Raw genomic sequence first — 24,562 nt, 5'->3', positions numbered from 1 at the left:
ATGGACCCGCAGCATCCAAAAGCACCCACCCCGGTTGGCTCAGGGCATGAGTGTGAGTCTGGGGTTGGCTTTGTCATGAGGAGGATGTCCGGGAAGGGGCAGGGAGGGCTGGGGGACATCATGCTTTGGAGAAAGTGCTTGTAGAAGAAGAGGGGACTCCGGGGTTGGTGCCTGGCTCCTCCTGCCAGCGGTTCATACACCGCCGGCGGGCATTCATGAAGAAGTTGCTGACGGTGTTGAGCTCCAAGCCCAGCTGCTGCGAGATGGTCATCTGCATCTCCTTGGATGGGCGCTTGTTCTCCTTGAAGATGGCGATCAGGGTGCGGCGCTGGAGGTCTGTGAAGACCAGCCGCTGCTTCTTGGGCTGCAGGCTCCTGTCTTTCTGCTGCTCTTGCTCTTTGCGTTTGCAAGCTAGATGTTCAAAAGAGAGAATAGGGCCATTAATTGGTGCTCACCACCCTGGCCCACTTGCACATTGCCTGGCTGCCTCACAAAAACCAGGCCCTCCCCTCCAGTAAACCTGTTGGCTTGTTGCCCACCACTCCCTAGGCTACCTCCCTCCTCTTCCTCCCTCTTCCTCCTGAGTGCCTGCTGAGATGGGATGACATCCTCTTACGACATCAGTATGAGAAAAGCCTGGGTGAAGCCCATCACCTCTTCAGATGCCCAGGAAAAGCCCAAGTCTCAGCATCTCCAGCTGACCCTGGGACTAGAGACCAAGGAAACTCCTGGGCTGACTCTGGTCCCACAGCCTGACCACTGAGACCTGTTCCATCCCTAAATTTTGGAGGTCATCCACCAGCCTCCCTCCCTTGCTGCACTCTGGCGTGGTCTCCCTCGCCTCCTCGTCACCTCTGTGGATCTCGCTGGAGGACTCAGGGAACCAGTGTCTCTTGGCCATCACATCCAGCTGCCACTTCCGAAACACAGGGAAGAGCCAGGGACAGGGACGTTGTGAAAAGGCTGGTCTGCAGCCACGATGTCCCACGGCAGATGGCCTGGAAGGACCGTGTGTAGTTCCACCTGCTCTTGGAAGGGGTTTTCCTACCTCCAGAGGCTGGAGAACAGCCTGAGCTACCTGAAGCTCCAGCAAATTCAGTCTCCCCTGTGTGCCTTTGCTACTGGATACTTTGGCATGTGTGTCAAGTTGAGCCAGCACCAAATTAAAAGTCTCCTCCTCTACAGCTTTGGCTTGAGCAGTAGGTCAGGACAGATGTGCTGTCACACAGGGATGGGCTGCCAGGAGCCAGGAAAGCCCCCCTGACACTGCCACGCTGCACCAAGGGAGGGAGGGCGATGGAGTACACACCTTTTGGTAAATATGTGAATTTTAATTGCAGGAATATTTAAGCACGCTGTTGGTGGAAGGGGTGAGAAAAGGAGCCCTTTGCTATGATATTTTTCTGGAAAATTATAGAATAACTGAGGTTGGTGGAGGTTGCTGGTCCAGTTCCTACTCGAAGCAGGGACAACCTCAAAGCTGTTGAGGTTATATCAGGGTACTCAGGGACTTCACTGGGTCAGGACTTGGACAGACATGTGCAGGCACTGCGGCAGCACAAGATGCCCATGAGCAGGGCAGGGCACAGATCTGACCCTCCAAGGCTGGGGACACAGTTTCCTCCTGGAAAGCTCAGAAAACAGCCAGGAAACTGTGGGCTAAAGACTTTCTGAGGAAAGACCCTCTTGCCCCAAACAGCAGCAGTTTTCAGCCTTTGGAGCTTCTTGGTTCCAATCTTCTAAAGGATTTTGCAGGGAGGGCACAGGTCCTTCAAGACATTTGCTGTCGGAATGTTGCTGGATGACAGTTTTCAGCTTGTTTCTCTCAGGCACTTCCAGGAGCCTCTTTGACCTGTTGCGCAGAACTTGGAGGGCCCAGAGGTCACAGCTGAAAGCCACTGCTGGAGCAATGGGATGGCATCTTGGGTCCACGGGACAGGTATTCTCCTCAGGCTAACCACCTGCCTGCTGTACAAACACACCTCCGCGGCCAGGCTGAGTAAAGGGTAGGCAGCAATGTAGCCTAGGAGTAACGGGAGGGTGTTTGAAGTCACTTCTTCCTCACTAAAGAACAAGCAAGGTCTTCCTCTGTATTTTCTTCAGCTGGCCTGCACTACAAGTCCTCTTTACATCACCTTGAACTAAGATAGAAGGATGACATCCACCCCTTCCACCCAAAGCTGGGGAAATCTAGAGCTCAGTGAAGCAGATAATTTATCCAACAAATTTAGCCTTGTTTCCCCAGTTGCTGGGCTCAGCCCTTGCCCCGTCTCCATGCGGGTGGTGGGAGCCATCGGTTCTGCTCCCACTGGGACAGGGGACAGGAGGCACCGAGCTTGGCACAACCAACCACACTCAGCCAAAATCAGCCATCCCTGGTAAAGATGGCTAGTGGAGAGCCTTCCCCTCCCCTTCTCCCCCCCAGGCAGGTTTGGCTGCAAGCCACCATCCTTAGGGACAAGGGACAGTCTGAGCCCTGGTGATGCCGGGGGGACCCTGTCCCAGGGGTGCCTTACTCAAACAGCCAGCAGAGAATGGTTTAGTGAAAACCTACCCTATGACCATCAGATGCTTGCAAAAAGAACAAACAAAAAAAGCCTTTATAGAAAATTTGACTTTTTTCCAGACATGAATTTAAAAAAAAAAAAAAAATGACCCCCCCAAACACCCCCCAAACCAAACCACGAACAGAAAAATTCCCCCCCACACCGTACGTGCACATTTGGAGCAGCGCGTCTTCGCCCTGCCAGACCACCCGCCCGCCCGCCTCCCGTCCTCCCAGTGTCCCCGCCGCATGCTGGGCTCAGGCCCCGTGCCGGTGGCTCGGGTGGGACCTCGCGTCAATAGCGGCCACCTCGCACACAGCCTGTGAGCACAGCTCTGGCTCTGCGTGGATGGGACTTGTATCTCTCCACCAGGAACATACAAATACATGTAGGTGTGTGTAAATACATCCATACCCCCATGGGAGATGGGGGGTGATGTGCTGACCCAGCTGGAACCCTCGCAAAGCCACTGGGATCTGGGTTGTCCTCTTGCTCCCCTGCCTGCTGGCTCCCATTCCCACCAGCGGTGCTGGACAGACAGCCTGAGACCCAGCGTTTCAGCTTTTCAACCTCACATCCCCACCCTCCCATTCAATTTTTAGGAGTAATTATTACACACCAGTCACCCATTAATAACTCAAAGCTCTGAGGCAAACATTAATCATCACGGTCTTGCTGGTAAAACTGTGATCCAGCATTTAAACCAGTGCCAAATATTGCTTAGACAGAGGCGACACCCTGCTCTGCACCCCTTGATACCCCTGTTATTTTTGGCCTCCAATGCCAGCGGCGGACGCATCCCACATTTCCTGTGCTCGTTTGTTTATTTATTAATTTCTTTTTCTGCTGACGCAGCCCAATACCCCTCTTCCCCAGTTCAATCTAATTACAGCTCCGCACAACAGAAATCAATAGTGACGCTGGTCAGATCTATTTACGGCGGCCATCAACCCCCCAACGGAGGATCTTTTTCCTATTCCACATTCCACATTCCCCAGGTGCTGCTTTCCCAGGCAGGCTGGAGGTGGCCGTCCCTGTGTCCCCGCAGGCAGTGGGAGCCAAGGGACAGCAGACAGTTGGGGACACAGCTCCAACTCCCACCCAGGTCAGCGCAGGGTGAGGGTTTTTCTCTGTGCTTCAAAACACCTTTTTTCCAAGTCCCGAGCGCCAAACGACTCCTCCTTGGCTTAATGCAGTTCTTCAGTCACATCCCTCTGGGGTCTCTGGGCCTGGCCGCAGCCTGTGGGGATGGGGACATGCTTCAGGGTGCTTCCACCCCTGCCTCTGCGTTATCTCCCCAGCAAATGTCCAAAACACGAGGTTTATTCCCTGCCTTGTCCTGCTCCCCGCTCCTCCTGGGGCACAGGAGACCGTGGTGGTACCAGGGCCAACAGTGGGCGAGAAGGAGCAGGGTCCCCCGTGGCCAGGGGAACGCTCCAACGGCCAGTAAGGGATTGAGCTCACCCACAGCAGAGGTCTTTCTCTCCTCTCTCCATCTCTCCCCAGCTCATTTCACAACACCTGCACCTCTGAGACCTCCACAGCCCAGCCAGGCTTGGCTGAAACCAGCCAGCAAGGGCAGGAGTGACAAGGAGGGAATGTCAGACGCACTGGGACGGGGTGATGGTACAAAGCACCTTCCTCTTGGACACGGAGCACACAACCCCAGCAGATTCCATCCCTAAGGCAGCTGACCTGGCTGCAGAAAAAACAGAGGGAGCAAAGGCAAGGAGGAACCTCGGGGGGAAAAGCAGGAGGAAAGACCTCCGAAAGCACAGGCATTCCGCCCGCTTCCCCGGAGGATTTCTGCTGAGGGTTTCTGCCTCCCTGGAGACTTATGTCAGAGGGAACTCGTTTTCCTTGACTTAACCTTGACAGCTCAAAGCAAAATATCTCCCAAATCATTTCTAAAGGGACATAATAGAGACAATCAAATGGCTGCTGTTCAGAAGCTGCGATTATGCCTCGCAGCATGAACTCCGAGAAGCATTTAACTAATACCTGATGGCTTTGCAGGCTTCCACAGCCTGCCAGACACTGGTTTCTCTATTATACCCGCAAACCTCTGTTTTCTCAGCCCCAGCGTGCTCTCCCTCTCCATTCACTTGCAATACAACCTGTAATTTTCTGCCCACTTTGCTTAAGTGCTGGTGATTTGTTGAAATCACAAAAGACAGCCAGGGGCTTTCAGAGCCAGCATGCTGGCTGTAAGCGAGGTTAGGGGGAAAAAAAAAAAAACCAAACCACCAGCTTTTCTCTTTTTCTCCCTGTCAAATTCACTCGCAGCAGTGCAAGGGGACTGAGGAGCGTTTAGGGGCTCAAAGGGAGGTGGAGGGAGGGATGGAGAGGGGGTACCTGGCTGTGGTCGGCAAGGTTGGGACAGGTTTCTTTGGTGCAGAGGTGGGATGGGCTCTTTCACTGGTGGTACCGGGTGGGAAATGGCCCCTGAGCAAAGCTGGCTACTCTCCATGCCTTTGAGATGAGTCTAGCCCCCGGGCTGCCTCAGTTTCCCCCTCTCCTTGAAGGGGCAGAGGGATCTCAACCTCTTTCACAGAGAAGGGGGAGCTGGGTGTAGGCTTGTGCAACGGATGTTACTGGTTCAGACCCTGCCCTGATACTCTGGAAGGTTTTGAGAGCTGCAGCTCTGAGCAAACTGGGATGAGCCCGGCGCCTCCCACAGCAGAGCGGTGTCTAATCTTCAGCTGAATTAACCTCATGGCATCTACTCCCCCAAGGCTGGAGCAGAGTCTGGACCAGAGATCAAGGGGCTTCATCTGCAAAACAGAAATCCTTTGGTCCACAGCTGGGCCAGCCAGGATGCTCAGAGCTGGGGCAACTTAGTAACTGTGAGAGGTTTGTTTGACTTTGCTTTACATTGTAGGAAAAGAGCCTAAAGAGATTTGTCACAAACAGTCTTCTCCAGTGGAAATTTGGGTCTTTTCTAGCTGGGAAGACTCACTGCTGACAGGAGAGTCAGCAGTGTACAACACAGGAACAAAGAGTGCTCAAAACCCAAACCACGACTTTCTTTTTGCCTTTTTTTTTTTTTTTTCTGAAACCCCATTTGATTCCAAAAACTAACAAACACACAGGCAAAGGGGATGCAGCGTCAACTATGCAACAGAGCCTGCCCCATGCTGCACATCCCTGAACGTGCCACTCGGAAATGCTGCAACCCTGCAATCCCCTAGACTTCAGCAGCACACAATTAAAAAAAAAACAACAACTTTCTTGTCTCCAAAATCTGTGGGGATTTTGACCGCTGTGGTCCCACAGCATCCGACAGCTTCGAACCATGCTGTAGTAAAAACTGCCCCGCTCTAGAAACCAGCAGGTTTGGAAAACTGCGTCAGGGGCCATCCAGAGCCCAAGAGATGCAGCTGGGAGCTGCGACATGTCTGTGGAGCTGCAGCCTCACAGTCCTGCTGGGTCGGAGTGACACGATCCGGCCAGAGCCACCGTCCCTGTGTGTGTCCCTGTGCCACATGGCCCTGCCTCTGTGGGGACAGGCTTCCCCGCTGGTGTCCCTGGGAGCCCGGAGGATGAGTCCTGAGGCCCGGGGAGAGCCCCTGGTCATTGGTATGCAGCCAGCGCGCTGCAGGGTGAGCCGCTTCCCCGAGCCCAGCAAATTAAATCTTCCTCTGAATGCTGCAAATGAGGAGATGAGAGGAGACAAAGCGCTCACCTCTCTGTTGCTGGGTGCATTTTCCTCCCCTTGCAAAGGCTTTCAGTGACTTGTTCCAGCGAGCAGCTCCAATCGACCCGTACGGGCCTACGAGGCATCATCAGCCGCCGGCACCGACCTCCCCAGCCCATTCCCCATCAGCCCAGGGGCGTTCAGAGCAGCGCAGGTTGGCAGCCAGAGGGAAGGGACTGGAAATGAAAGCGCAAGTCCTCGGTCCTCTGCTCGGGTGACAATGGTCCCTCCTGCGACAGGGGCTCAGCTGGGACCGGCAGAGGCTGGAGGAGACCAGCAGAGCCACCCAAACGTGAAGCAGAGCGGCAACACCAGCGGGATGCCTCGTTTTGCCTCTCCTGCACTTCGCAAGCTTTGTCTGGTTTTTCACAGCGTGGTATTTTCAGCTTTTCCAGTGCTGAAGCAGAGGGGTTTGGCTGGTCTGAGGGTGGGTGAAGGAACACAAAGAAGCTGTGGCAGCTGCAGTGTGCTTGGCTCCATCCCTCCACATTTCCCCTATTTTAATTCTTGTCCTTTCCAGGTAAGCTGCTACCGGCCCCGCCAGAGACAGCCCCAGGCTGAGCCAGCTGCATCATATCCCTCATGGACACGGAAACAAACAGTTTCAGATAACATTAAAATGTGGGTTTGTTGTTAAAAGCATTTCCTTTCTGCAGAGGTTTGATTTTTCACTTGCTTTTCCACAGACTTTCATAAAGGGAGACCTGGTGCCCAGCTCCACTCTCCCCAGCACCCCGGTGAACCAGGCTCAACCCATCACGTCTGCTGGCAAAGTCGCTGCCCCCATTTGTCCCATTTCCTCCTTTTCTAGGTCTTTTTTTGGACCGGGGTAGGCTGTTTCTCATTGTCCCAATGGAGACCACTGCCATCACGAGCTGCTCCGTGCTCATGCTGCCAGCATGGCCCAGGACCAGACCAGCTCCCTGGTGTGAGGCAGGGCCGGGCAGAGTTGCCCTGGGAATCCTCCCGGCTGCTCCGTTCGCCTTACTCTTCTCCCCAGTCATTGCCACTTAGTGTGACGAGCACAAATTGGTGCTAATGAAGTGCTGGAGTCAGGCAGCGCGGCAGGCAGAAGCCGGCAGTGCCGCGAGGGATGGCAGCGGCAGGGGAAGTTGTCGCCTCCTGGGAGAGAGCGACAATGTGGGGATGGTGCGAGGGAACGGCCGTGTCCAACCGCTGAAACACGTTTTCCTTGGAGGCAGCGACACTTGCTCATGCTCAGCTTTGGTGCAAGAGCCCCAGCTCCAGAATCTGGGAGGAAAAAGGGAGTTTGGGGGTTGATTCGTGCCACAATGACAGGGGGAGCCCTGTAACACTGGCCAAGGTGCCTGCCCCAGCAATCTGGGGCAAGTGACATCGCTGTGACCCACACAGCTGTGGGTCCTGCGCAGACCACCTCCGTCCTCGCTCCTTCACGCAGGAAAGGAGCAGCAAGGATCTCCGCTTGGCATCAACACGGGTTACTGCTAAGTGACTCTCCAGCCCGTTCCTGTTGGGCTCCTCCTGCCAAACTCCTTCTGCCTTCAGCAGCTCTCAGATCTGGCTCTCTGAGCAGGGACAATAAACAAACTCAGCAATCAATGAAGCATATTTCACCAGAGCGCATGTTGCTCCCGAGCTGCTCTCGGTGGAGAGATGATATCCAGAGAGGGCTCAGAGCTGTTATCAGCCAAGGAACATTCGCTGGAGAGAGGGAAAAAACAGCGGGGAGAAAAAACCAACCGTTCTCTGCATTTCCTGATTAAATCTGGTCTCAGGTGGATTTATCGGGTGTGAGGTGGGAAGCTCCCTTAGGGTTTGGCCAAGTCAATTCTCAGATGGCTGCTAGCTTTCTTGCTCTGCGGTGCAGTGAAAAACAGGAAAATCTGTAATCCTCCGTGATGGGATGTTCAAGGTTTGCTTCACCAGGGTTTGGGACCCTCTGAAGGCAGGCGGGAGGACCTGAGCCGGGACACCCGCTGCTCTCAGGTTATCCCTTAGCTCCAGCAGCGCATCGCAGGAGGGAGCTTCCAGATTTGAGCCCTTCCCTGCTGCCAGGCCCCGCTCTGCAAGGCCTGGGCACTCTCAAGGCGGTTTCCAGCCTGACCTCAGCACAGCTCCAAGAGTAACCCAGTTCCCAGCTATTCACACCCCCACAAAGCCGTCTGCGTCGCGAGGCAGCAGCCAGCACGGGCGGCTTGTGCCCAGGCTGGTCACTGCACACTGAGGAGGGGTCTGGGGACAACAGTGGGGTTGAGGGAACTGGGGGGGTTTAGTCTGGAGAAGAGGAGGCTGAGGGGAGACCTCCTGGCCCTCTCCAACTCCCTGAAAGGAGGGTGCAGAGAGGGGGATGAGTCTCTTGAGCCAAGGAACCAGCGGCAGGCCAAGAGGGAATGGCCTCAAGCTGCGCCAGGGCAGGGTCAGACTGGCTCTTAGGAAGGATTTCTTTGCAGAAGGGGCTGTTGGGCGTTGGAATGGGCTGCCCAGGGCAGGGGGGGAGTCCCCATCCCTGGAGGGGTTGAAGAGTCGGGTTGAGCCAGCGCTGAGGGATCTGGTGGAGTTGGGAACGGTCAGGGTGAGGTTCATGGTGGGGCTGGAGGAGCTTCAAGGGCTTTTCCAACCAAGATGGTTCTGGGATTCTGTTTTAAAACCACGCTGAGGGAGCTGGGGGCTGCTCGGGGGCAGGGGGGTGACACAGGGCAACTGCTCAGACCCCACGGGGGGACCCTGCCTGGTCCCTCAGGGTGTGTGTCCCCCCCAGACCCTGGCCCAGGCTGATGCTGGGCCCCCCCTCACCCCTGGCCTGGGCAAAGGGCCCTTGGCTACACCTGCCCCGGGGCTGGGCCGTGAGGGCAGCGGGGCGGACGCGGAGCGCGGGGGACGCGAGGCTCCCCCCCCCGCCCCCAGCGCCCCGCCGCCATTTTGGAGCAGGGCGGGCAGTGGTTTGTTCCGCCCCGCACCCCCCCGCGCCCCCCGCGCAGACACCTCGGGCCGTCCCCGCCGCGCTGGCGCCCCCCTGCGGATGGACGGGGACATCCCCCCCCCGGGGCGGGGCACTGGGACAGCCCGCCCGGCCCCCCCGCCGCTGCCCAAGGGCGCGTTGCGGCCGCCCCCGCCACGGACGAGATGGGCCATTCCGGACTCCCCCCACGGGGCAGATGGGCCATTCCGAAACCCCCGCCATAGGGAAAATGGGCCATTCCGGACCCCCCCGCCATAGGGAAAATGGGCCATTCCGGACCCCCCCGCTCAGCGCGATGGGCCGTTCCAGCCGCCCCGCACACACGGGGCGCGCAGGGCTGGAGCGGTCCAGCCGCGTCCCGGGGGAGGGACACGGGGCCAGGCGGCCCCGGCAGCTGCGGGAATGGCACCTCCCGACCCGGCTGCGGGGACCTGCGCCTGCCCCACGGCTGCCCCCTCCCTGCCCCCTCCCTGCCCCCTCCCTGCCCCTTCCCTGCCCCATCCCTGTCCCCTCACTGCTCCATCACTGCTCCATCCCTGTCCCCTCACTGCCCCATCCCTGCCCCATCCCTGCCCCATCACTGCTCCATCACTGCCCCATCACTGCTCCATCACTGCTCCATCCCTGCCCCATCCCTGCCCCATCCCTGCCCCGTCACTGCCCCGTCACTGCCCCATCACTGCCCCATCCCTGCTCCATCACTGCTCCATCACTGCTCCATCACTGCCCCACAGCTGCCCCATCGTCACCCCCTATAGTGTCCCATCAGTGCCCAATGACTGCCCCATGGCTGTCCCATCACTTCCCCATCACAACCCCATCACCGCCCCATCGCTGCCCCACAAACAACTCCACAGCTGCCCCACAGGCCTCACCCCCTTCCCATTGCTCCCACCCCAACCACACAACCACTCGCCCCCCAGGAACCTGCCGCCCCCCGGGGCGGCTCAGCCCGTCCCCCCACACGCATGGGGCTGGCACGGCTGCGGCCGGCGCTAAGCCAGTGACTCTTAATACACCGCTCTGGCGTTATTAGTTCAGCTCCCAAGGTATTTCCCGCAGTAATTGCACTGATCTGCCAGGGATTACGCGCTGCCGCTGTAACGATGGATGATGTTTTAATTCGAGCCAGGTACCGCCGGGGAGGGCAAGGCAAGGACCGAGACCCCTGAGCACTGGGAGAGGATGCACGAGCCCAGCTGGATGCCCTCACTGCTGGCGTGGGATGAAGGGGCTGCCCGGGTGCAGGCAGCAGCGCCTGGAAGGGGTTTTAGGATGAGGAGCAGCCAGAAACCTGGACCACACTGGGCAACCAACCATGAAGCAATTCCCTGGCTGGGAGCTGGGCCAGAAGATGCTCCACAATGGGCTCCCAATGTCAGGACACCAGCGATCCCAGCTGGCTGGGGTTCAGCATCTCCCTGTGACTGCAAAGCAGCTGGAGATGCTCCTGAGCAGCTGGGGAGGGCCCTTCCCAGCTCCCAGTTCACTGCTGGAGGGGGCAAACAACAGCCTGGGCTCTGTTCACTGTCGCTGCTCCCCGTGTCCAGCTCCCTGACTCTCTCCAACCCCATCCTGCGGGAAGGGAACCTCCTGCAGGAAAAGGGCTTTTGCTTCCTCCCATCCAAACATGGAAGAGAAACTTCCCCCACAACATTACCTTTAAAAATGACCCCCACGCAGAGCTGTTCCTTCTGGTAAAGCAGCAATTAATCACGGCAAGTATGGGATGGATTTGTAATCAGCTGCCCCCCTCCCACTGCCCCCATTTCACAGCCCTGGGTATTTTTCCTGCGCCCCCCCCAACCCCCCCCCATGTGGGGATGGGGCCAGGGCCGGCGCAGCCCATTGATCCTGCCCGGTCGATTTTATTGAAACTCCCACGAGTGGCTTTAACTGCGTGTTGGATATTGCTGGCACATCAGTTTGATGGCTACGTGACCGGCGGGGAGCTCACGGGCAGATCTGCAGGGAGGGAGGCAAAGGGGAAGGGGCTGCGGGCTGGGGGGATTAATCCCGATGGAGATAGTTTATTCCCTGGGTTCCTCCCTGGTGGGAACTGTCTGTCCCCAGGGCTTCCCCCCAAAGGTGGGAGAGTGAAATGTAATGGCACAGCTGGGAGGCGGGTGGTGGTGTTTGGGTGGTTGGTTAAAGGGAATGGTTTCTCTTGGCCAGAGTTCATTGCTGGCTGGGAAAGGGACTGCGGGGGACAAAATGGGCTGAGAAGGAAAGGAGGATAGAAAAGGCGGGGGGGAAGGAAAAAAGGAAAAAAAGAAAGAAAAGGGAAAAGGGAAAGGGAAAGGGAAAGGGAAAGGGAAAGGAAAAGGAAAAGGAAGAGGAAAAGGAAAAGGAAAAGGAAAAGGAAAAGGAAAAGGAAAAGGAAAAGGAAAAGGAAAAGGAAAAGGGAAAAAAGAAGAAGAAAAAGAAAAAGGGGAAGAAGGAAAAAGGAAAAGAGAAAAGAAAACAAAATTTTAAAAAAGAAAAGAGAAAAAGAAACTGAGGAGAAGAAAGAGAAAAGGGACAGACAGGAGAGGAGCGAGGGGAACCCAGCCAGGTGTCACAGCTCTATCCAAGCCCAACGCCCAGCAGCCCCTTTGTTTTCCCCATGTTCCCGTCCCCCCTTCCCCTTCCTGTCTATTTTCTCCTGGTTTTGCACAGCAGGAGACAGCCAAGGGGGGGGTGTCTGCCAGGTGACAGTGATGCTGCCCAGGGAGCCGCCCCCTCCCACCGCCAGCACCCCCCGGATACCCAGGCTGGGCTCCGGCTCCTTCAGGAGCATCACAGCGAGTCGCTGTGAGAGGAGTCAGCTGGAATGAAATCATCATCCAGAAAAAGTATAAACCCTCCATAAACACCGCTAGAAAAGTTTCTGAGCAGGAGCCGAGGGGGACGTCTGAGCCCCCCAGTTCACCAAATGTCCCCCCAAGGTCCCTTTTCCAGTGAGGTGACGGTGCTGCAATGGCACCCCCAGGGCTGAAGATCCCAGCTCTGTCTGTATCGACTAAGCAGCATCTTCTCGTGCAGAGCACAGGGCCAATCCTTTCCCACCCCCGGGCACCCACCAGTGGGGCAACCACCTCACGACAGTGCCAAAAATCAAAGCAAATAAATAATTTGGTTTTTTTCTTGGAGGTGTTGAAGGCACAGGAATCGCTGGGAATCATCAATTTGGGGCGGAAAAGGCTGTTTCAGGTTTGGGGAGATGCTTTCAAATTTTCTCCAACAAAAGCAAGCTGATTTGAAATCGGCATTATTTTGAATAAATGCCCTGATTTGTATGACTTATTTTTCAGTTTCTTTTTTTAGCTTGTTGTGCAAAGCATCCGGTGATCCCTGTACCCTTCACCACATCGTCGACTCGTCTCCTTTCGCCCCATTTCTGACCTACCCGAACCGAAACCAGCTGCAATGCAGACGCGGGTGTGAGCACCCACCTCACTACAAACGCGACAGAAAGCAAATTAAATGCCCTAAATCAAGCATGGTCCTGCTCTGGCTGCCTGTGTGTATGGGCAGGCAAGTGAGCGGCTTTGGGGGGGGGTCCAGCAGGAGGCCCCCCATACAGGAGCTCTCCTGGGAATATCAGGGTAGGGGTTCACTGCCTTCCACTTGTGAAATGTTATCACTATCCTGAAGTTTGGCCCCCAAAAAAAGAACTAAAGGTGGGCATTGATTCATGGACCCATTTTCAGAAGCCTCTTAAAGCTTTGCGTCCCTCTGGGTGACTCCAAAGCCCAGCAGTGCGGTGCCACCATCCCACCCACCCTCCTCCTCCTCCTCATCGCCTGCAGGCTGGGAGGCAGATGCAGAAGGGACACCCCCATCCTGGGGGGGCTTTGGGACCACAAACCACCACAGCATTGACCCCATCATTTTTTCAAGCATCACATTTGAGCCAAACCGGGCCAGATGCTGGTCCATCCACTGAGCAACCACTGAGCAAAGCCCAACGGAGATCCATTCCCCCATCCCAGGTTGTAATTGACTGGGGGCGGATTCCAAGTCCAGGGTAAACAAGGGACCCTCAGAAGATGGGAAAAAAGTAGAGTAGGGCCAAACCTCCAGAGAAATTGCAAGGGATGGGATGCTGCATTGCCCTCCCCGGCCCTGCGACGGGCACTGAGCGCCAGGGTCTCTGAGGCTCTGTAGTGGGAGCAGCCGCTGCCGGCAGCAGAGCAGAGCTGTTGATGTCTCTGTCAGCCCCTGATACCATCACCCGTCAGCAGCTCCTGATACATTCACAATTTTATCCCTAATGGAGAGAGTTTGCTCATTACCTGCTCTTTATCAGCTAAGGGTAGCGTGACTCCCACAAAGGGGCATCACTCGCTGGAGCTCGTCTTCCAGCTTAAAGGTTTGGCTTTTTATGTGGCATCGCTGAGTTCCTCGGCTTTAACAACCCGGTGCTGGTGTGTTCATACACTCTGTGAAAGCACTGTCACCCCCACGCTTACACGTGGGGAAACTGAGGCACGGGGGGATTTGCAGATGCTCAACCTGTCAACCCACAGCCGAGTCACAGCTCGTGTCCCTTCAGCTGTGTGGTGGCACTTGGTGTGGGGAGGGGAGACGAGGCTTTGGGACATTTCCCAGTGACCAGACCCAGCCTTGCCGTGGCTCTTGGCTTCCCCGTTCCGTGCCCTCCCCGTGCCAGGCACCGCTGTGGGGGGTCTTTGGGGAGACCATCACCTTTGCAGCCCTTTGAAGAGCGCTTTAGCATGTGGTGTTTCTCCTGATTTTGGTCCACTTTGGGTTTTTATAGGGTCCCTGACAGCCAAACCTGATGTACCAGGTTCCTGGCTGTGCCCTGCATTGCCGTGCCACACACCGAGCCCTCCCATCATGCCCCAAGCCCACCAGCCCCCGATATTTAGGGTTCCCTGGTTTCATGCCAACAGCAGGAGACCTCGGTTCTCCTCTGACCTGGGCAGGAGACCAGCAGCCCCCTGCTCCCCTTGCTGCCTCCTCCTGCCGAGACCTGGACTCAGCAGAGCTGGGTTGGTTACCGCTGCCTGTGCCATCAGCAGCAGAAAAAGCTTCAATTTGCTTTATCTTTTTTTGTCAAGATGTTGGGGTTTTCCTCACTGCTCTGCAAGCAAGGAGATGATGGCCAGTCCCAGCAAGTGCCTTCCCACAACCAGCCGCTGCTTTCCCCTCGGCAGGCTCCCACATGGGGATTTTCCACCTCCTTCTCCCCAGCTGAGCAGAGCCAAGCCACCTCCAGCCTGCCAGGGGTGACGAGGTTCCCTGGACCCCAAAGGGATCACCCCTGCTTGGTGATTTCCATACGCTGAGTTTGGGAACAGAAAAAGGACACAATCACAGAGATACAGAACCCAGACAGGACGGCAGGGCCAAGTGTCCCAATGGGGACACAAGGCAGCGGTGGTGGTGGCTGCCACTCCCCAGGTTAGAGGCCAGGCAGCAAATTCTACCCCCCAGCTCCCCAAACTCAGTTCACGGTAACACCAAGTCCTCCTGCATGGAGGAAACCAGGGCACGGCTTGGTTGGAGCGACAAGGTCCTGCGGTGCAGAGCTTGGAGGCAAAACCCCAGGGATGTGAAGGTGAAGGAAAGGACCGTCACTGGTCCCCAACGAGGGGGCAAAAAGTCAGTACCCGCAGCAGGGAATACGAGCAGCCTCGCTGCAGCCCTGCCCATCTCAGCCCACCACCTCTGCCCGCATCCCACCCGTTGTGGGGGTATGTGGCTGTACGTGGGTGCCCCTGCTCTCGCCATGTGGCACCTCCGGCCCCACTTTTGTTCCGGGACAGCATTGCCATCTCCACGCCTTAACATCACCACCTGTGAAACACCTTGAACCCCACTGAATCCCTTTTAAATAATTTCTGGACCTCCTCGCCTTGCAGTGCAGAAACCACCAGTTCTTAGAGCAACGGTGCATATCCCTCACAGAATATATATATGTTAAAAGACAGAATTATTACGATCCTTCTTGAAATCCTACCCATGTCCATGCAAATGTGTCTGGATTTTAATATCAGCTCTTTATTTTTTAAATATTTTGGTCTCTCCTTCCAGCACCAGAGAATCCAGGTTGCTTTTTGTTTCGTTATTTTTTAACAACCCCAAATGTTTTAAAAAATCCATCATGCATTTTGCCTGTCCAACCCTGCCTTGGTTTAAATCTCGCTGGAGATGCTCTGTATCATTTGAGGTATTCATGAGATTTTTTAAATTTCTGTTTAATCAGCAAAATCTTGCCACTCAATGGCTATGGTCCTGCACGGAGCCCACAGTAAATGCACTCGGCTGCCAAGAGCTGCTGCCGGCTGCTCACCAGCCCCTCACCGCCCCGGCGCATACCTGCATCGCTCCTGTTGCGCCCACCCAGCATCACTTTTGACTGAGGATGGATGGACTGGAGGAGAAAATTTTTGGCTCTAACATCCCTTTTTGGCCAGCTTTCAAAGCCAGGGGTTGACCCCAGCCTCTCTGTGCTGCTGGTGGTGCTGTGCAGGAGTAGGGCCATGGCCAAGAGCACATCCTGGATTGATGGGACACATCCCGGGTTGATTGAAGCCTCAGCTCGATGCTGAGCCACAGGATTTGTGCTGCCCAGCTCAGCTCCAAAAAGGGAGCTGGGGCAGAGCCGCACAGGTGGGTAGATGTGGGGTGAGCACAGATCAAAGCTGCCTAATTCCTCCATCTGTACTCAGGGTGCCTCTGCCTGAGCCTTTCTGAGAAACCTCAGGGAATCAGGCAGCAACGGGGAAAATCTCTTCCCCTGCAGCCAACAAGGTGCTGGGGCTGGGAGGTGACGGGTCCAGCTTCTGCCGCGGCCAGGGAGGCAGCGATTCCCGTGGGAGACACAGCCCGTCCTAAGGCAGCGGCGTCCCAAACTGCCCCCCAAGGTCTGGAGCAGGAGCACAGGTTGGGCCCCTGAATCCCCACCAAGCTGCAGAGCCTCAGCCCTTTTGAGCCAGGCTCTGGTGGGCTTTTTTTTAAAATTTTTGTTCTTATTTTTTTGTTGGCGTTGCAAGTCGGTCATCACCACCCTGCCATGAGCTCTGCGAAGGTTTCACACGAGGAGACCCGTGTGCCCGGGAGGTTTCCGTAGGGGATTTCTGGTCCTGGGCGATGCCGCGGGGATGCGGGGGGACGTGAGGTGCCGTGCCCAGGGCAGGGTGGGATCTTCCCAGGGCAGGAAACCAGGCGCCTGGGCCCTGTCTCTGGTCTTCTCCTGCCTTCACCATCCTTCCCCTTCCTCCGTTTTGGACACACTCCGCGTGTGTCCCCAGTTTTGGCACTCGCTCCGCGGCACCGAGGACGCCGGGCAGAAAACCCTGCGATGGGAGCAGAGGCAGAGCCTCCCCCGCGGCCGCGGCTCGGGGGGGACGGCTGCCCTCTCCCACAGGCACAGGCTCCCCGGCCCTGCAACCGCATCTGAGCAGAATGAGAAAATATTGGATTTGTTTTCTGGAGGAGGAAAAAAAAAAAAAAAAAAAAAAAATCCAATATTCTGTCTGCGATCCCAGACTCCGTGCCTGGTTATGGCAGGAAAATGCTGTAAATCTCCCCTTTCCCCACCAGCTGGGGAAGAAAGACCGATTTTTTTTTTTAATATTCTTATTTCCCTCCTGGTTTAAGCCCCATCATTTTGCAGGTGGCTCCACAATCTCTTTGTTGACCAGGGCTTAAACCTGCTTTCCCGGCTCCCCCGACCCCGGGAAGTCGCCTCGCACACCCTTCCCAGCAGCTCCCAGGCAGCGGCAATGAGATTTTAATAGATGTATTTTCAAATTAGTTCTGGGCCTTTCAAGACTTATCAGTTAAATGAGGTTTTTCAAATTGATTCAAAGGTCACTCTGAGAGTTTTCTCTTCTCTGTTATCTCTCCCTTATGGTTTCGGTGGCGATTGACAGGACAGAGAAAAAAATATCACCCCCACGTTGTACCCCCAGAAAAAGAAAAAAAAAAAAAACAACAAAACCCCACCCAAAATGTGCACCCCAAAATGAGGAGGCGGCAAGAAAGGCCCTGGGTGCGGCTCCGGCACTGGATCTGCTTGGGGGTCGGGGGGTCCCTCCCGGGCAGGCGATGAGTGGAACCCCGGGGGGGTGGGGGGTGCGGTGTCTGGGGGGAGCAGGGCGCCACGGACACGGGTGGGTTGTACCTGGAGGTGCCGCCCCGCAGAGAAGGGAGGTTATTTCCTCCTTGGGGGGGTGGGGGGGGAACCCCATTTAATATTTAACCGACGGGAGGTTTATTGGCCCCTTCTGACGCCCAGATTAGGAGCAAACAGAAAAACAGCCGCGGGCGGAGCGAGGCGGCCCCGCCGCGCTGATAAGGGCGGCAGCGCGGAGCGGGGCGCGGGGGCGGTGCGGAGCGGGGCGCGGGGGTGCGGAGCGGGACGCGGGGTGCGGAGCGGGGCGGGGCGGGGCGCGCAGAGGCCGCCCCCGCGGAGCCGGCGGTCCCGGCGGTGGCTGCTCCAGGCGGGCGGCCCCGGCGGGCGGCTCCGCGCCGGCGGAGAAAGTTGTCTGTTATTGACGTGCTAAAAAATATATAAAATAAAATAATAATAATTTCAGAAAAAAAAAAAAATAAGGAAAAAAGCCCATTTTTTTTTCCAAGGGGAAAAACGGGTTTATCCCTTTTTTCGCTTTCTTTGTGTTTCCCTGAGTGGGCATCTCTCCCGTGCCGAGGGGGGAGGCGCTGGGCGCCTGCAGCCCCAAACTCTCGTTTTCCTGCATTTTACGGCTGCAAAATAATTTGCTCCGGATCCCACAAACCTCCTCCGCGGCCTCGGCGCGTTTTCCCCGTCGCCCCGCGGACACGCGCGGATCGAAAGCAGCGAAACCGCCCGCGATTTTCCGCCTCTTTCCCGGACCAGAGCCGCGGCCGATGCCCGGTAACTGCCGGCGGGGAGGAGCCGTCGTTGGGCCAAAGTCGTTTGAAAGAGACTGAAATTGAAGCAAAACTCGTGAAAAAAAAAAAATCCCGAGTTTTTACTCGGCGCAATCTTGTCCCTGATTCTGACAATTCTGTGTATTAGTTCGCAGTATTAATAATTAGCGGCATTAATTATTGGCGTTGCCAAAGCTCTCAGGCATTTACCTTGGCCCAGCCCCGCGATCGTGCTCGCAGTTTCAGGGTGGTTTGGGGTTTTTTTTGAATAACGATGGTTCGTGCTGCGGCAGAGATTTGCTCGGGGAGAGACCCCTGGCAGGAGAGAGAAAAGAAAAGAAAAGAAAAGAAAAGAAAAGAAAAGAAAAGAAAAGAAAAGAAAGAAAAGAAAGAAAAGAAAAGAAAAGAAAAGAAAAGAAAAGAAAGAGAAAGAAAAGAAAAGAAAAGAAAAGAAAAGAAAAGAAAAGAAAAGAAAAGAAAAGAAAAGAAAAGAAAAGAAAAGAAAGAAAAGAAGCAAAAAAGGAAAGGAAAGGAAAGGAAAGGAAAGGAAAGGAAAGGAAAGGAAAGGAAAGGAAAGGAAAGGAAAGGAAAGGAAAGGAAAGGAAAGGAAAGGAAAGGAAAGGAAAGGAAAGGAAAGGAAAGGAAAGGAAAGGAAAGGAAAGGAAAGGAAAGGAAAGGAAAGGAAAGGAAAGGAAAGGAAAGGAAAGGAAAGGAAAGGAAAGGGAAAAACAAAAAGAAAATAAAACACGAAAAGAAAACGAAAGCCAAAAAAAGGGAGAACGAAAAATGGGGAGGGGCGAAAGGCTAAAGGAAAGAGAAAACAAAGATGGAATAGGGAAAGGGAAAAGAAAATTTTAAAGCAGAAGAAGGAAACGAAGACGCTCGGGGAGCGCTGCCCAGCGCCCCGGCCGCAGCCCGCGGGTCCCTCCCGGCCGCCGGCTCCCACGGGCAGCGCGGCCGCGGTCCCCCGGCTCCGCGCCACGGGAAACACTTTGGGGCAGAAACAGCTGATCCCGGGTGCCGGGAAACTCCCCACCCGCGGGCCAAACGCTTCACGCAAGAGGGTGAATCTCGCGCACAGAGACGACTCTCGGGGAAAAACACGGGAGGGTGGATCGGCCGTTCGAGTTAAGGACGGCTGAAGGCGGCGAGCGGGGAGCCGCCGTGTCGCGAAAGGGACACAACGGTGTTGTCGCCGTCCCGAGAAATAATCACGAGCGAATTTTCTAGTCCTGAGTGTGGGAATAAAACCGTGGCGGAGGGGGGGGGGGGGCGGTTTCCACCGGCGGGGGCTCTGACAGGGTGGGAGCGCACCCACAGACACACATGGTGGGAGGGCACCCAGGGACACGCATGATGGGAAGGCACCCACCGCCCTCCGCGGACACGCGGGGATGGGTGCGCACCCGCTTCCCACATGATCCCACGAGAACGAAGCTTTTCTCGCCCCCAAGACACCGAGGGGACCGGGATGGCGGGTTGGGGTTCGCGGGTGGGGGCTCGGAGCCCCGCTCCGCCGTGGACGGGCCCCCACAGGTGCCACGGTGGGGGTTCCCCGCCACCCACGGGCCCTCGCAGGCCTCATGGGGGGGGGGGTCACGAAGTTTGTAGAGCTGCATCCGGAGCGGGGGGGGGGGGGCCGTGACAGCGGGTCGCAGAGATGGATGGCCCGAGGGGTCGGGCCGGGCCCCGCCAGCTGCTGCCCAGATGTTTCCCCGTGGGACCCCCCTATTTTGCGGAGCCCCACGGGGCGAGCGGAGCCGGAGGGAGCCCGGGGCGGGGGGGACCTGCAGCCCCCCCCGGGTCCCGGCTGAATAATTAATGGTTCATCTGCGGACGGAGCGGCGGGAGGGGGAACTGGAGTGGAAAGAGGAGAAAAGCGGCAATTGCCATTTATAGGGGCCCGGCGTGTTTATTGATCCGCGATTTACTGACTCGGACTAATCCATCAGATGGACTCCAGCAGCCGGGCGGGACCGGGACTAGAACCGCGACCAGGACCAGAACTAGCTCTACGAGTAAAACCAGGACCAGCCGTCTCCCCGGCCGTGCTCCGCGTCTAACACTCGTTTTTTTGCTTGCACTGGGAGGGAGAAAAAGCCGATCGCTGCCCAGGCGGGGAAGGAAGGAAGGGGGGTCCCTTCCCTGCTTGCCGGGGGGGTCTCAGCCCTCCGGGCCCCTCCAGCCCCCCAGCCCGGGGCGGCCTGAAAGGACGGGCAGGCTCGACCGGCGGCCCCGGGGTGGGTCGGGTTGGGGGGGATTCGCCTGCATCGGTGGGGAAGGCCGGGCACGGCCCCCCCCAGCGCGACCCCCTCCCGCAGAAACCCGCTTCTCGGGGCAGCCGGGCCGGGGCTGACCCCGCGGGGCTTAAACCTGCCCCACGCCGGGGCCCGGGTGGACGAAACGGCGGAAGGAGCGAAACGAAAGCGGGTCCCAGCGGGGCGGCAGCGGGGCCGGGGGCCGGGAACAAAGCGGCCGGGCCGGGGGAGGCCGCGGGGAGGTCGAGGCGGCCCCCCCCGCCCTAGACTGGGCCTCTCGGGGCAGCCGCGGCCCGGTCCCGCGTGGGGAGCCGGGGTTCAACGCGAATTGATGGCGGGGTGGTTGGTTTGGTGCTTTGCTGGGTTTTTTCCTGTCTTCGCAGAAAGCAAAGATTTAAACCCCGTCCGCAAGAAATTTGAGGGTTTAATTTCGGAAATAATGCCTCCAAGGCGCCTCTGGGGCCGAGGGAAACTCGGCGCTGGGGAATAAAAACCATTTTAGGGAGAATAAAGCTCCCCCGACGCCAGGGATCGCGGCGGGGACAGAGCCCGAGCCGGGCCGGCGGGCAGGGACCTCCCCCAGCCGGGGCCGCATTTTTATCATCACCATCATGGTTATTATTTCATATTTTGGAGAGTCAGAAACCAGCCACCCGCTGCTCAATTAGCCCGAACAACGGGGGCATTAAACGGCCGATCGCGGCAGTGTTTAAATCTTTATTTACCAGAACCTTGTAAAGCCAGGAACAATTTGCATTCTATTAACTGCTTTTCAATAGGGCATCGACTGGAACTAAAAGATGCCACTACCCTGCCCTAATTAAAGAGCAACTGAATTACACTAAATACATATGAACGCCGCTCTCCGCCATAAATAACGGCGGGCTCCTCGCCGTGCCGAGCGCCCGGCGGGCCCGACTCTACCCGGCCCCACGAGGAGCTCGGATTTATTTAAAAAAAATAAATAAAATCATACATGCGTGGGTTTTACCCCACGGTCACCCCCGCTTGGCCCCGCGGAGCCACGGCGCGGAGGAGCCGGAGGAAGGAAGGGCCGGAGCGGCTCCGGGGCCCGGGGGGTTCCGGCCGGCGCTGACAGCCCTCGGCCCTTTCTCCGGCGGCGGCTCCGCGCAGCGCGGAGGAGCGCGGAGCCGCGTCCCCCGCCCGCTCCCCCTGCAGCCACAGCGCGGCCGCGCAGAATAACCGCGTTTCTCCAGCAAACCCTCGGCCCAGCGCCGGCCTGAGGCCGAATGAGCCCCGCCGGGGTCGGCCGCGGGGAACGGCGCTGCCGCCGCGCTGCGCTTCGCACCCGCGGTGCTGCGGGACAGCGGCCGTCCCCCCCCCCCACCCCCCGCCCCGCCCAGGCCGGGAACAGGGGGCACGGGGCGCGGGGGTCGTCGCTCCTTCTCCCCGAGGGCAGCCGGTGCCCCGGCGGGAGCGGAGCGCAGCCCCGGCCCCTCCCGCCTCTCCCGGCCCCGCAGCCGGGCTCCCGGCGGGGAGCGGCGGGACGGCCCGGACGTCCCCCGGAGCGCGGCTCCGGTACCGGGCGGCGGTGCCAAAGCGGCGGCGGAGGAGCTCCACGAGCGGCTCCGCGGCTCAGCCCGCGCCCACGGGCGGCGGGGAGCGTGGGCCGGGGGCTGCCAGCGGCTCCCTGGGGTCCGCCCGAGGGACCAGGGGCCGGTTCGGCGGGCGGGAGCGAGCGGGAAATCACTGCCGGGGCTGGAGGCAGCCGAACGGGCGGCGGGGGGCGCCGGGCCGCTCCCGGCTCCCGCCACCCGGGATCCCTCATTTCCCGCTGTCAGGAGCAGGCCCGGGGAGGGAAGCGGGGGGTTTCTCCTTAAATAGGATTCGCCTTAAATACCATTTCCTTCCCTTTCTTCTACAGGCTCCACGCCCGCTCGGTAGCCCCCGGCCCAGCCCCGGCCCCAGCTCGCGATGGTCCCCACGCGTGTTCGCAGCACCCCGTCACCCACCCGCCCGGGGGTGGGGGCGGGCGGCCGCGGCAGCAGACCGTGCCGTGCCCTACCTGCCAGCCTGAGCGCCGACATCCTCTGAAATTCCGGCTCCTGCAACCATTTCCACATCCTCCGGAAAGTCTCCCGGCCCGACTTGAGCTTACTCCAGGGCTTGGGGTTCCGCAGCAGGTCCGAGAGGGTCCCCTGGGAGCGGCACAAGATCCTCTGCGCGAAGATCGCCTGCGGGATGCTGTAGCGCTTCAGCTCGGCCGTGATCCGCTGAGCCACCTCCTTGGTGTTGATCTCCTCCACCTGCCCGGAGCCGCCGGGCTGGGAGCCGGTGGCCGAGGCCTGGCGCTCCCGCTCGCCCAGGAGGGAGCCACCGGGCTGGGCGTGCGGGTGGCCGTGCGGGTGCATCCCGTTGAGCGGCGGCATCATGGCCGAGCTGGGGGCCGCCAGCCCCCGCGCCAAGTGCTCCTCGCCCCGGGACAGCATCGCGGCGTGCGAGTCGAAGCCGTTGGGCGAGAGCATCTTCTCGTTGGGCAAGTGGCCCCCGGGGCCGTAGGGGGCCAGCGGCTGCTGGGCGTTGTGCAGGCTGCCCAGCCCGTTGGGCAGCGGCGAGAGGGGCTGCCCCATGGCCGGCATGTCCTTGGGGTAGTGGCTGTAGAGGTTGCCCATGGAGGCCAAGCTCCGCTCGTCGCGCATGAGGGTGAAGCTGCCGCTCACGTTGCCGGCCAGGCGCTGGTGCGGGTGGTGGTGGTGGTGGTGGTGGTGCGGGTGGTGGAACTTCTCCGAGACGGTGGAGATGGGCGGCAGGTGCTGCAGGGGGGTCAGCGTGGTGTAGGTGCTGCTCAGGCTCATGCCGGAGGGCGACTCGCAGGACATGCTCATGGCGGGGTGCAGCGGGGCGGCCAGGCTGTGCTCGGCGCGGTAGTCGCCCCCCTCCAGGATGGAGGCCATGCCCGAGACCATGGCGGGCCGGCCGTGCGGCACCAGGTTGCGGTGCGAGCCCTGCCGCCCGTGCGCCGGGCTCAGCAGCTCGGCGGGCTGCGAGTGCGGGACGCCGTGCAGGCTGCCCAGGTTCTCCATCGCCAGCTCCATGGTGGCCGCCGGGCTCTGCCGCTGCCTCGCCCGCTCGCTCGCTGCCTTCCTCCCCCACCCCCCGCCGCCGCCGCCGCCGCCGCCGCCGCCTCCTCCTCCTCCTCCTCCTCCTCCTCCTCCTCCTCCTCCTCCACCGCCGCCTCCCCCCGCTCCCCGCGCCGGCTGCCCGGATTAATTCAGACTCCGCGCTCGGGGGATCGATCTCCGCGCCCCGCGCTCAGGCCGGCAGCATGATGCGCCGCGCCCGCCCGCCCCAGCCCGCCTCGGTGCGCTCTGCGGCGCGGGGGCCGCGGCCGGGCGCGGAGCGGGGTGCGGAGCGGGGCGCGGGGCGTGCGCTCGGGGCGGCTGCGGCGCCGGCTCCCGGCAGCCTCGCTCTGGGCCGCGGCGTGACGTCAGCGCCGCCCCGCCCCCCCCCCCCCCCCCCCCCCCCCGAACGGAGCCGCGCCGCCCCCCCCCCCCCCCCCGCCCCGGTGCGGGATTTGGGGGACACACACACACAGGCGGGGCACACGGAGGGGCCGCACCGCGCCCGCACCCCCACCCCCCCCCGCCGGGGTGACTCCCCCGCGCCGCACCGCGGTGACCCCCCCCGCTGCACTCGACACCCGGCCCGCATCTGGTGGCGCTGCCCACCTGCGCCCCCGCACATCTGGCTGCCCCCCACCCCCCGTGCGCACATCTGGCTGCCCCCACCCCTGGATGCGCCTGTCTCCAGCGCCCACCAACAACTCCCCGCTGCCTCCCACCCCTCTTCGGGCTCCCCCCCACCCCCCCCCCGCGTCCCTCCTACGGGCCTGGCTGCGCTCGTCTACCCAAACACGCCTGTCCCCACGCACCCGTGTTTCCCCACCCGTGTCCCCAGCAGCACCACCGACCCCCGGCGGGCGCTGCCTCCCGTCACCGGGCAGCGGGGGCTACCGGGAGGTGGGGGGTTGTCTTGGCACGGGGGGAGGGGGGTGAGAGGGACACGCGTGGGGCGGCAGGGCCCTGGGCAGCGGTGGTGGAGAAGGGGAAACGGGAGAAAGGAAAGGGGAAGGGAAAATGGAAAGGGAAAATGGAAAGGGAAAGGCAAGATGAGATGAGAAAGGGAAAGGGAAAATGGAAAGGGAAAATGGAAAAGGAAAATGGAAAGGGAAAGGGAAAATGCAAAGGGAAAATGGAAAGGGAAAGGGAAAATGCAAAGAAAAAATGGAAAG

General features: G+C 59.0%; 1 protein-coding gene across 1 annotated transcript; it reads right to left on the bottom strand.

The window, feature by feature from the left end:
* Positions 1-118: 118 nt before the first annotated feature.
* On the bottom strand, positions 119-23,366 carry ONECUT3 (one cut homeobox 3). Its single transcript, XM_074851419.1, has 2 exons — positions 22,337-23,366; positions 119-411 (listed from the first exon to the last, which is right to left on the bottom strand). Exons 1-2 carry the CDS (start codon positions 23,364-23,366, stop codon positions 119-121), a joined length of 1,323 nt encoding a protein of 440 aa, XP_074707520.1.
* Positions 23,367-24,562: the final 1,196 nt, after the last annotated feature.

This window comes from Strix uralensis, chromosome 27, assembly GCF_047716275.1.
Source record: "Strix uralensis isolate ZFMK-TIS-50842 chromosome 27, bStrUra1, whole genome shotgun sequence".
Lineage (NCBI taxonomy): Eukaryota > Metazoa > Chordata > Aves > Strigiformes > Strigidae > Strix > Strix uralensis.
The sequence above is the reverse complement of the archived record's forward strand: the minus strand, read 5'-3'. Positions and strand labels throughout refer to the sequence as shown.